The sequence below is a fragment of the Neolamprologus brichardi genome, chromosome 17, assembly GCF_056152115.1.
Source record: "Neolamprologus brichardi isolate AB-2024 chromosome 17, ASM5615211v1, whole genome shotgun sequence".
NCBI lineage: Eukaryota > Metazoa > Chordata > Actinopteri > Cichliformes > Cichlidae > Neolamprologus > Neolamprologus brichardi.
In genome coordinates, this window is record NC_142120.1 from 19640979 (window position 1) to 19654024 (window position 13046).

The following is a 13046-nucleotide window of genomic DNA, read 5'->3' on the forward strand; positions in this document are numbered from 1 at the left end:
ATCAAGAGGAATATAGAAGATAGCGTGTATTGGCATAGCTTTTGTAAAAGATGTACTTCAGTCATGTTTTACAGGCATGAACATTTTTTCATGTTTATTTTAATGTTTTGTGTCTTTTTTTCTTCTGCCTGTGGTAACTTGAGTTGAAAACAAGTGAACTTCTTTTAAGTTCCTGAAGATGTTTCAAATCTCAGGTTTTTCCACTTCTGATGCCACATTTAGATAAGAGGTAGAACATCATCAAGAGCCTAAAAGAAGTCCACTTACTTTCATATCAATCCCATTAAATGACCTTGACCTGGATGACTGAGAAGCTAGACTGGCACTGTAAGTCTGCGGTTCTCAAATGAGGTCTGGGACCCGCAGAGGTCCAAAAAAGCTCACTGCATAATTTGCTATGAATCCTAAGTTTGTGCTGTATTATTACAAATATAAAGATGGAGACATTTTATACCAATGTTTGGGCCCAATAGACACTGATATGAAAATGGCAAAGTACAAGTACTTTGTACGTACCTATAGTTTTCAGGCATCTGTACTTTACATGCTCCTTATTTTTCTGACATCTTTTTGATTCCTATCGCTAAATTTTAACACAAATATCTCTACTTTCCACTCCTCACATTCTCAATACAGACACATTACTCTAGATTTAACACATTTAAGGGTAGGTACTGATTGTTTCTCATCACTGCACACCTTCCAGACTTCCAGCCAATTTTAACCTAAATAAAGGGAACAATAACACATAAAAGACAACTTTACTGGTGTATCCATCATTGCACATGACTGATCTAAAAGATATAAAAATGAAAGAGGCAAAGCAAAGACATAAAATCTTTCTGCAATGAGAGAGGAAATGTGCTGTTAGTGACATTATGAGAGCACATGAAGACACTGGTCAGCTAGCTTTGCTCAAAAACAACTCGTAGAAAGAACGATTTTTTACTTTTGAGGAAAAGTTAAATCAGTATTATTGCTTCAGAGGAAACTATAGTATTGAATAAACCAATCACAACACCTGTGGGTTGCGTCAGTGTGACGTGCAGTTCCATTTCTAGGCAAAAATACATCATGTTATGGTGTAGGCTACATACCATAGATTTATCCTGGAAGTATAAAGCCTCAGTCAGAGTGCAACAAAGTATCCCTGCATTGGTGCAGCTCAGCTCCTTATCCAGCTAGCTATCTGGCACGCGTGGCCAGGGCTTTATCTGCTGCAGACCGGCTTTGACTGGCTTTTGCATTCAGTACTTCACAGGCATCACCTTTGCATGCCTAATTCCAAACTTTGAAGTTGAGTCCACACAGTGTGACTACAGAAGAGATCTCTATAGAAAAAGTATAACTCTTGAAGCTCTTTTCTGAACTGAGTGGTTTCGTATTTCGTGCTGACTGATAGAGCAAAATGACTGAGTTTGTGAAGTTATTGAAGATGATCTTTGCCTGTGCAGCAAGGCTTGGAAAATCTGGAGACCGTTCTAATGGTCATCAAACACGTCTTTATTGAGGTGTCAAAACACTTCATTAAGGGTACAGGGAAGGTTGTCTTTATTATGGAATGAGTTCAAGTGTCCTTTAGCACTTTTTATCCTGTCACCTTCCATAGTAGAGCTGTTCAGAGCCCTTTAGATTGATAGGATTGCCGTCTTTGCAGCTCTCTCGTAAGCTGTCACAGTTTAGGTTTTACTTTCAAACATTTTGTGTTGTGCTTTGCTGCCGTTCCTGTGGCGGTAGTGAGAGAAGTATCTTCTTGTATTTCTGTATTCAGCCTCGTTCCCATCGTCCGGATAATCCAACATTAAGCAGCTCTCACGCTTTTTTCTCCTCGTTTCCCCTGAGGACTTCCTCTTCCTAACACACACAAATATACAAACACTGAAGGACTCACACACACACAAAAACAGTGAATCTGGTGTTGAGACAGATTCTTGGCAATCGTGGGATAGTTCCCATTATCGTAACCACTGGTCTCCTTCCAAACCACGTCTGGTTTAGATGGCAGTGATTTACTACTGAATACAAACAAAGATAAAACTTTGAGATTCAGCAGGCTGAAGTACAGTCGAGCTGCTCCCCTTCTTTAATTGAAAAACAGTGTACTTCTCTTGCTTCCTGTTTGCGTTTTGTTTGTTATTTGTACTCCCTGTGTGAGTTTATTGTTTGTGTTCATTATTGAGGATTTAGGGGAAGATGATGTCAGCAAGTGATCAAAAGCCAAAGGCAGGAGGGCACCAGCAGTTCAGTTCATTGGTGAAGCCGTTAAACAACTGATGTGTCTTCTGTTCAATTACATGTTTGCTGCAGACACGAGGCTCGGTTTAAACAGCGGATGCTGGAGCTGACCGACACCAACAACACAGCGTACCTGTTTCTGTCTGCTGCCAACCGCTGGCTCGAGGTCCGAACGGTGAGAAACTCTTTTCATCGGACTCAGGAGAAAGTGTTTGGTTATATAAATATGAGAGAGAGAAGATCTGAAGCTTTTGCTGCGGGTTGGGATTTGTTATGAATATGTTGTATTAGTGATATTTTGTTTCCTGATGTCTCTGCAGGACTACCTTGGAGCAGTGATTGTACTGGCAGCGGCGGCAGCCTCAATATGGAGTTTCCATTACGGGCTTCATCCTGGAGGTCTGGTGGGCCTGGGCCTTACCTACGCCCTCACTGTGCGTTTTCTCTTTTATGTATTCATTTTATTGTTATTGTCTTTTTTTTTTTTACTCTTTATTCAGTCAGTGAGTTGCCCTCCATTCGTAGTTAGACACTAATTTAAATTACTGTGCTTTAAAAGCAAGTGTTTCAAACCTAAATTACGGGGTTACGCGGGAGAACAAACAAATTGAGTTTAAATTATATTACTTACTATTTAATGGATCATTTCTGCTGTGTAATAAGTCTGTGTAAAGATGAGAACCAATGCAAATTTTCACCTGACAACATAAATACAGCCAAATACACTCCCTTACAATAGAAAAATTATTAATCATCTGATATTTTCTCATGCAATGTGGATTTGCTGACAGCCTGAAAGCTTACTTTTACTGTTTGTGTGCGACTGAAGCTATTTGATTCAGAATGGAAGGAATTTATGATAGTTTGATTTGTGACTTCTGAACACAGCTTTAGGCAGGGCTTCACCAACAGGGTTCATTAACACATTTTGTGGCTCAAACAAAAAAAACAAACACCAAATGAGCCTGTCAGGCTAGATTTTAATATAAACCATTAACAACAGCAACAACAGAAGCAACAGACCAATTATTCAGTTTGGCAACACATGGTGCCATTCAAAGTGATGCTGATGTATAAATATGATCTCCATGCTACAAAAATGCCTCTGTGCAGGTCACCAACTACCTGAACTGGGTTGTGAGGAACCTGGCAGACCTCGAGGTTCAGATGGCAGCTGTGAAGAAGGTCAACAGCTTCCTCAGCACAGAGTCGGAGAACTACGAGGGCTCTATGGGTAACTCAGTGTTAGGCTGATGGAGCAGATATAGCAACATTTTGTAAATGTTTATTGTGATTTACATCCCTGTATTCATCATAAGCTCTTCTTAATCAGTCTTTCTAAGAACTTACTCCTCTATTCATCCTTTCTGGAGGTATAGACCTAAAATATATAAACTTACTTTGTGGGGGAATTATACAATCAAAAATGCCTTGCAGTGCCCTCCACATCTGTCTCCAGCAGCCTTTAAGAACCAGACAATCCCAGTAAACATGCGAGTGGTTTGCACTGTGGTTTGCACAGTTCCTCCAGCAAACCTGCGGGCCTTTGGTGTCTATTTACTGCTCAGCTTTGACGTCTTTGATGGAAAAATGTGGCCTAAACATGGCGGAGTATGTCTTTACATCTCCACCAGCAGCGTCAGTATATAAAAGTGTGATAAAATTGCATCTGCAGTGCGATGGCACAAACTGTGGACTTTGTAAACACATTTAGACATCTGATGTTCCACATGACACGCACACGCGCACACGCACACACGCACACACACAGATCTGTGTATGGTTGTTTGCCAAAGGAATGGAGTGGACTGTGACTGTACAGTATGCATGCGATGTGAACAGGTTCACTGTGTTCAGTGAGTGTATGTGTGTAAAACCTTTTTCATAGTTTTATCTTTTGCTTATGAGTTGTGTGTTTGGGTTTATGGACTGTTTCTATGGCGAAATGCAAAAGCTGCCGGCATCTTTTTTTCTCAGTTGAAGAGATGACAAAACATGAACACTTATTCACACATTATTTAATCAATTTAGCATAGTACCACTGAGAGTACTAATGCCTAGCCAGGCCAAAATTAAACCAAACCCAACCAAACTATTTTACATGTTGTACAAAACGGGAAAATTTTTCGCTGGTCAGCCAAAGAACAGGTCGCCGAGGCAGAGCAGCTACAGTATTTCAGGAAACATAACAAAAACAATTCCTGAGCTTGATGAATGGATAGAAGAAAGTGAAGGGATAAAAAAAAGGAGGCACGATGGAACGAGAAAATACTTTATCTCAAATTTTTCTTTAAAAAAAAAAAAAAAATCAGAAACAAAGGAAAGTCCAGTTAAGAACTGGCTCTCTGTCTCTCTGTATCTCATATGAGTATCATCCATCTGATTGAGTTTTCCACTGAAGCCTTTTTCTTACAGTAAATGACCCACAAAACCAAAGTCCTCACTGACATCATGGAAGCTTCCAGCAAACTGATAAAGGTAGAAGCAAACGAGGAGTAAGCTAAAAGCAGGACTATGAAATCCTTACCTTTCAGTGCAGTAATATGATCAATGCAGGACGCAGACTCAGCTTTTTTGTAGCATGTCATAGGACTGCTAACACGCAAATATTTTCTTTATTTTCTTTAGTTGACTGTTGGAGGCCAAAATCATAACTGATATTAAAATATGAATAATTGCCAGCAGCGGTTTTATTGTTTACTGTAACTCAGGATGGAGAGTGTTTTTTTTCCTTCATCTTTTTGTTTCAGTTAAAACAGTCCCCTTGGTTTATGACCAAAACAAACAGCACGCTAACACAGCAAAGTAAACTTGATCAGAACTACATCTTCTAAACTGTAACATGCTACCATATTAATTGTGAGCATGTTGGAATACAGAGGTTAGCTGTTAGCCCCCCAGAGCCTCTTGACCTTTTCCTCAGTGCATTAGTGGCACTACTGGAACACACAGCCATGGCCCAAAAAGTCAGCATGCCCCTGTTTTAGTGCATATGTAGCACCAACATTAGAAACAAAATGAGATGTGAAAGAGACAGAGGCTAAATAACGGAGCATAAAAACACCAGGGAGGAAAGAATTGTAACAAACGTGTGCAAAAGGGATCAAAATTAATGAATAATCAGTTATAAATAAGCAAATGAAATTTGGCTGCACTATTATAGCAAAGACGTGTAAAAGAACAAAAAACAAAACCTGAGGTGCAGTCACTCTGGCTGTGATTGCCCTCTGCGGGTGATTATACACATCTCTGTCCAGGGATTGTGTTCCTGTCATGAACCACTGTGTGTTCAGGGTTGTGAAATCAAATGCAGGACTTAGGTGACAAAAACCGAACATAAGATGAGCATCTGAGGCTGATTAAATAACAAAAAGTTCTATAATGTAAGAATTAGCAGAGAGCAAAGCATCCAGGAAACAGTAGGAATACTTCTTTAGAAAACACAGAGAAACCCAAGCTGAAGAACTCAGAGGTACGGTAAGTTGCTAGTCCATACTGACTTTTGCACATTTATAGTACCTTTCCACATTCCAGAATTCAAAGCATATGAGGCAAAGGGAAGTTTGTTTTTTAGCTTAGACCTGCAGTGTGCACCTCTTAGTTGGTTCAGATCGAGGTCGGATCACGTTTACATCATAGATGATTGGTTCTTCACCATTCCCCACAAAGATCCTTCTTACAAAGGATCTTAGTGGGGTTGTTTTACACCTGAGTGCGATTACTGTGTTCACATCTGCACAAATGAACTGCACCATCAAGGAAAAATAACTAGAATTCAATTTAAATGGACTAAACACAGCAGGTGTGAAAGCATCCTAAGTGCTTTCTGAAAGAGGAAACAGGCGGGAACTAAAACACAGTTGAAGACAATCAACGAAACTGTGAGTGTAGAGAAAGGACGAAACACTACTCACAAGGGAAACTGAACCTTTCAAAGTAAGGACAGGAAGCAACTAAAGAAACTAAAGAAACTAGACAGATATAAGGAAGAAAAATAGATGAGACAGAAAAAGGAACAGAATGGAAACAAAGGGGAACTAATTACACACAATCCTAAAGTCAACAGTAACTGAAGCTAAGAACTGAAATCTAGAAAATAAACCATAAACAATGGATAAAATAGGAAATTGCCAACAACTGTGTGAAAAGAAAACTACATACTAACAATAACAGAAACCTTATCCAAAGAAACAAAGAAACACAAATCGAGTTTTAAAGAAATTGTTATAGTTTGCTTGCATGGACTGAGGCCAACTCAGTTCTGAAGCCTCAAAAAGCTACAACTTGAGGCAAAAATTAGAGTCATTATCAGAGAGTACTGGATAGAGTCTGAATCGTTCAAAAACTGCAGGATATTTAGCAGTAAAATGCTGTGGCATATAATCAGAATTTCAGTAAAAGGTCCACTGGCTTTCACCCATACCATCCTGAGCACACCCAGTCCCATCTATGGGCAAAGGGATCATTGAAAAGTCTCCTATCTGTGGTGTTATGACATGCTCCGCATGGTCTATAGCTCCTGTTTACACCATCCAGGACTGTTACATAGACAGTAGCAGCTGTAAGAGGTCTGCTTTTTGTTGTGGTGTTCTTAAACTTCAAGAGCTGTTTTCTGATCTGAAGGGTCTGAGAGTGAGTAAGAATTAAAGTTTTAAAAAAAAAGAGAGGAATAAACCACCTTCTGTGTCTCTCTCTACAGATGCCTCTCAGGTCCCTGAGAACTGGCCCCAGGACGGTGAGATAAAGATCCAGGGCCTGTGTGTGCGCTACGACCCAATGCTCAAACCGGTGCTCAAACACGTAAACGCATATATCAAACCAGGCCAGAAGGTAAATACTGATTCTGTGTGAAGAATGGAATCATTCAATCATTCAGGAGTTTTCATCTGGTAGAGTGGTGGAACTAGATTTCCTAAAGTTAATAAAGTCGGTTAATGCTGGATGTGTGGAGGCAAAGCTCCCATTAAGTCTACCATATATACAATTTTATTTTCATCAATTTTTAAGTGCCTGTCCCTTAATATAAGACAGCCCACAGGGACTTTACAGAGTTCTTCTTCACTCAGAAGTCTGACACTGGCGTACATGTCCATGTTATGCAGCATACCTTTTCTTAAGTTATGTCTGCAGGAGCAGTGAGTCACAGAGGTTTGCAAAGAACCGTGGGCCTCACTTAACACTGCAATGAAAATGCAGTGTCATACAGACAGGAGAAAATTTTCCCAAGAGGCCCAATGGGAAGTTCAGGGGGAAGAGAATATTTACTCACAGTAATGATTGGAAGGACCGGAGCAGTTTAAAACACCTGAATGATTCTTGGATGGAAAGCAACTCCTTTTCATTTTCCTCAAAGTCTGTTGTTAGACTCTGAGCACCTCCTCCAAATCTCCAAAAATGGAGAGAGTCCGTGTTACACCTATTTGAGTTGTGATTTTTTTTTTAGAGTCAGAAAAAGACAAAATGGGGCAACCGTGGCTCAGGGGATTGTGAAGCTCATCTGTAACCGGAGATTTGCCAGTTCGATCCCCCAGCTCTCTCTGTCCTGGTCGTTGTGTCCTTGGGCAAGACACTTCACCTACCGCCTACTGGTGTTGGCCAGAGGGGCCGATGGCGCGATATAGCAGCCTCGCTTGTGTCAGTCTGCCCCAGGGCAGCTGTGGCTACAACTGTAGCTTGCCTCCACCAGTGTGTGAATGTGAGAGTGAATGAATAGTGGAATTGTAAAGCGCTTTGGGTGCCTAGAAAAGCGCTATATAAATGCAATCCATTATTATTATTATTAAAACATTAGTAAGCTTGGTTAGTGAACTGCATGTAGTTCATGTTGCAAACTAAGTAACAGACTAATAAAATACTTTTTAAACAGACTCAAAAAAATCTTCTTGGACTTTCCTGTAGCACAGCAAGCAATGTTATCTGCTTAATAATCAAATTTAAAATCTAAAAAAGTCATCTGCTTAGAGGAGGTGAAGATTATACTCCTGAAAGATAAATTACCACAGACTTTCCTGTGCTAAGTAAAATTCTCCTGTTACTGTTTCTCAGGAATAACAGGTAAACATGTGTTGCTGTACATTGTACCCTGAGAGTTTATGTATGAAACTGGCTAACTGGTGCTTAGCACTCTGCCCTCTGAACTACGGCTACATGTGTCTATGAAATAAAAATCAAACTAGTCCCAAACACAGGTTTTAAAAACCAGAGTGTAAAAATCCGTGGGTATATTGCAGTAGCAACATCCATCTTCTATATACAGCCTACGCTTGGCATGTATTTTATTCAGAGTAGACGTGCTTACGTATACAAATGGTTGTGTTACATAAAAACGCACCGCCTGTACAGTAGGATACCTATAAAGATATAATTAAATGTGCTTTGAAGTGCTTAGTAATTTAGACCTGTGTAGCCTGGCTGATCCTTTCCTAAGGTGAACTTTGTTTTAAAGTGTGGAGATGTTGCTGGAGCTTTCTTTGAACTCACAGCCACATGCCTCTAATAAACTGTAAAATGACACTTGGTCACCAAGCTCCATCCACGCACAGCATATAGCTGCTACCCTGTTATCACACAGGTGTCTGATGTCTCACAGCAACATCAAGCGCAGTGAAGCTTATTGGTTTTTCTCTCCTCAGGTGGGGATCTGTGGCCGCACAGGCAGCGGGAAGTCTTCTCTGTCGTTGGCTTTTTTCAACATGGTGGATATTTTTGAAGGTGAGTCTCCTGTCATGCTGTTAGCTCTCCTCACAAGGAGAGAGCACGTTGTTTTTTTCCACTTCTTTAATCTTCAAGCTTTGCTTTCTGTCCCTGAAGCCTCCCTTTCTTTCTCTGGTTCGGTATGTTTATGTCTCATTAAGATAATCTCTGTTCTGTTTGGAAACTTTGCGGAAAGATTTCCCTCGGGGTTCTACTTGACCCAAAAGGCAAAAACAATCACGCTGTTATGTTCCCCGTTTTTGGTTTCCAGTTTCCTCTGAGTCACTTACAAAATAAAAACCTTGCCCTTCAAAAGATGTTTCTGACAGGAGGATTTACAGATTTTCAAGAGTAAAATGAAACTATTATGTGAAATTTAATTACTTTTTCATGAGGTTTTGAGTGGATTCATGATTTCACATCCCCTTCTTTCTTTTTCTTCTTTGGTTGATGGAAAGCTGTTGTGAGACTGTTTATAAAAGATGGATTTAGTCTCAGAAAAGAAGCCGTTGCTTCTGAATCTTGCAGTCTTCCTAATGGCCAGCAGGGACAGCTTCGGTGATTGCATAAAAGAAGTTTTGCTCTCAGCTGCTCAGTTTTTTATGTTTTTTAACACCACAGCCCACCTGAGTATTGTTGCTGCTTCAGTAGGAAAATGCCCCAGGTCACAAAGCTGAAATCAATTGTACTCTAATGGCCTTCACAGTGACCAGATCTCAGTCCAGTAGCCACCTCTGGGATGTGGAGAAACAGGAGATTCACATTATGGATGAGCAGCTGCTAAATCTGTAGCAGCTCTGAGGAATGCAGCACCTTGTTGAATTTGTGCCACGAGAAATTAAGGCAGTTCTGAGAGCACAATGGGCTCCAAGCTGATACTAACAATGTCCTGAATATCACAGGTAGGATCGGGGACCAAGGGAAGCCCTGGTGAATACCAGCACCAATACCAGATACCAAAAAGCATGCTTGACTTTGTGTGGGAGAGAGGAAGGAGACATGATTTTGGTTACATAACCTGATGGCTCGTAACAACACTGTGGTACACAGTACTGCAGGAGTATACCTGACACATGTAGACTTGACTGGCAAACTTCATGACTGCTCCAGAAGTTTCCTGACAGTAAAGAGCTGTTCCACAACTAGAACCGAAGCTGGATTGCTCCTCCTGAATCTGAGATGATTGTTATGTGGATTCAAGCTGTCCATGATATTTATAGACCCAAATACAACTTGAACAAGCTTAGAGTTACTTTTATAAATGCAATATGCTATAAATGATCTGTCAGAGTGAGCAGTAATAAAAGTATTTAAGGTGACTGAGTCCCAGAGACAAAATGACGCTAGATATTGCAGTGAGTTTTGTTAGAACTAAAGCACTTTTTATTGTAAATTATTCCTTTAAAAGGTGTTCAGTCATCAGCCACTACTGCAGTACTATGTATATGTTGGAGGAAATATTTATTCAGCTCTTTTTAAACACTCGTGCGAGTCCTGCTAAGTGCAAATCTGAAGGCCTTTTTGTTCTTTGACTGCCTTGTTTTACTCCAAGAGAACCTGAAGTAGACTCTTGTATCAAAGAACTAGGATAAGGACATAACAAAAAGGCTCGACCCATTCTCCTGCACTCGTTTCCAGGCTCTAGACATGTTCCTTCAAGAGGGCAGAAATAAAGTCCTAAAGCTGTCTGTTTTAGTTATTGCATTTTGAAAGCAAGTCGTAATCGTACCACTCTGTTTTCACTCTGGCTGATGACGGCTGCTCCTAGACAGATTATTCAGACAGGGGTGAGATTACACAGTCACTTTTTCCATGCACTCACACACACAGCTGGGAAGACAGTTCATTTAACTGTAAATTTAAGCACATTGTGTCAGAAACATTTCCTTATAAAGTAGTGAAATAAAAGCAGAGCACCTTCCTGGTGATTGCTCTTCTGAGTGAGCTGTACAGAACATTCTTGATTTCATCACCCTGAAAATAAAACATTATGTTCAGCTGAACAAAAACATTTGTTCAGGGTCGTTCATCGTGTCCACATGAAAGAGCTTTAGGAGAAAAGGGTAGATATTAAAGGTGGTTTAATTAAAGCAAACCTATACAAGTTTGTGCCGATGAGTGCAAATCCTCTGTGACACGTTTCGCTGCAATCAGACTCGGCTGGTTTCCATTCTGGTTATGTTCCTTTATAAAAACAAGGTTTCTGAGCACCTGTGTCATTTTGCAATTAAAATCTCCAGCTCATCACAACTACGTCACCATATGCAAAGAAATTTCCAATATATGAGGTTCTGACCCAACTCTGGTTGTTTGTAGTTCAGTTGAATTTCTGTTTACGTCGACAGCAACAGGTTTGCAATTTTTGACGATTTATCACAAACAGATTGCTAACTTGACTTGCTTGCATGTCTTGATGCAGCAAAGTCAGTTTAAAGATGGTAACTGACTGATGGCTGCAGACCTCGGCAGCCATTTCAAAGCAACAACATTGCACATTCACTGTAAACATCCTAATCATTTTTCCGTGCTGCGGTTGTGCAGCAACGTTTTTTATTCAGGAGAAGGTCGCAGTGAGAACAGCACGCCTCAAGTGCCACTATAAATGAACTTCATGAGCTGTAGATATAGAAAGAAAGTTCAGAAGAAAGCTGTACTGGATAATTTAACTGTTATTTTTCTGTTATGAGAGGAGTGTCGGTGGCTATAAAAGTACCTGGAATGTGAACACAGTGTTTTGCTTATTTGCAGGAAAGATCATCATAGATGGGATTGACATCTGTAAGCTTCCTCTGCAGACTCTCAGGTCTCGACTCTCGATCATCCTCCAGGACCCCGTCTTATTTAGTGGATCAATAAGGTAAACACTCGTGATTAACTTGCCTACAGAGAACTTGACTATATCCTTTTTTAAAATGTCTTTTTTAAGACTTATTGTGTAAAGCCGTAGGATCTGGTTCCTCGCCATGTTTTCCTTCCCAGAGATTGCCGTTTATAATTTTATTCTTGTGTTACCAATCAGAACTATAATTTGTGCACTCTGTGGTCTGTACTTCCAAATCGGTTACCTAAAAGGTAAAGAGAGGTAACGGCGAAGGTTACCATCAACAAAATCTGAATAAGATTTGTTTACAGAGCTTTAATTCAAATCTCCAAGATTAAAACCAGTAGTTATCTGCTAAAGGTGAACATAAACTTTGACTGTTGTTTGGTTCTCTAAAAAGTTTCGTATATACACACAAAAAACTGATGCTGCGATGCACGTTAGACAAAAAAAAAAAGGTTCATCCCAAGGACTAAGCACCCAAACAGAAGCTCGACAAACCAAACCAAATGCAGAAACCAAACCAACACTCCACAAATGCACGGCTTAATTTAGGAGAGCCAACCCCACTGGGAAAAGACTCAGCTGTGCACCTGCATGTAAAAGATAAATTGTCACTCTTTTGAGGCTGCCAGCACTCACATATTGGACAGACTAGACAGATTGTGTCAGAGACAAGTAAAGGAGGCCATATATGTCCACTGCGAACATCTATTGAACAGCAGCAGCAACACTAGTCTTGAGAGCTCTTCCCAGGTAATCCAACCCCACCTACTCCTTGACATCAATAGCACACATGTGATGAACCACATGATTAATAGTGAGTGTATGACCTTCAGGACCACCTCCAATGTGGCATCTGGGGATAAATATCTGGGAATCTGTCAGCCAATTTAGAGCTGTGCAAACCTCTTGGCAGCCACAAAAGTCACCCCCTTGTGGCCATAAAAAAGAATCCAGATTTAAGACATTTTCATGTTGGCTTTGCTTTTTAGTCCTGGATGTTAGGGTTCACACTCAGGACTCAAGCACATGACACAGTCAAAGGGTTAAAAACTAAACAGTCTTCAGCTAATTCCAGCTGTGATAAATACCATCTGGAATGAATCACAGATAAGGAACTTCAGCTAAGTAATCCTGGTTTTTTTAGGGCAGGGATTCGAACTGTTCGTCTCTCAAAATTAGCACCTCTCCTCTTCAGTTTTCAAAGAACAAAACATCCATACACTTACTTGGGTGGGCTGGGTGGGGGTCTGACTTGCCTTTCAGGTGTCTGGCTTCTAGCTCAGAGAGAAGA

The 13046-nt window shown here is 40.4% G+C and overlaps 1 protein-coding gene across 9 annotated transcripts in view; it reads left to right on the forward strand.

Moving 5' to 3' along the window:
• Positions 1 to 13046, forward strand: part of abcc9 (ATP binding cassette subfamily C member 9) — a 69357-nt gene that overhangs the window by 44718 nt on the left and 11593 nt on the right. For all 9 annotated transcript variants that reach the window (XR_015716696.1, XR_015716697.1, XR_015716698.1 and 6 more), the window contains 6 exons: positions 2308 to 2410; positions 2556 to 2669; positions 3349 to 3469; positions 6935 to 7065; positions 8868 to 8946; positions 11677 to 11785. Coding sequence is in view for 6 of the 9 variants with exons in the window: in XM_087831029.1 (XP_087687155.1) it covers positions 2308 to 2410; positions 2556 to 2669; positions 3349 to 3469; positions 6935 to 7065; positions 8868 to 8946; positions 11677 to 11785 (657 nt within the window). In the remaining 3 variants the exon portion in view is untranslated. The remainder of the gene's footprint in view (positions 1 to 2307; positions 2411 to 2555; positions 2670 to 3348; positions 3470 to 6934; positions 7066 to 8867; positions 8947 to 11676; positions 11786 to 13046) is intronic.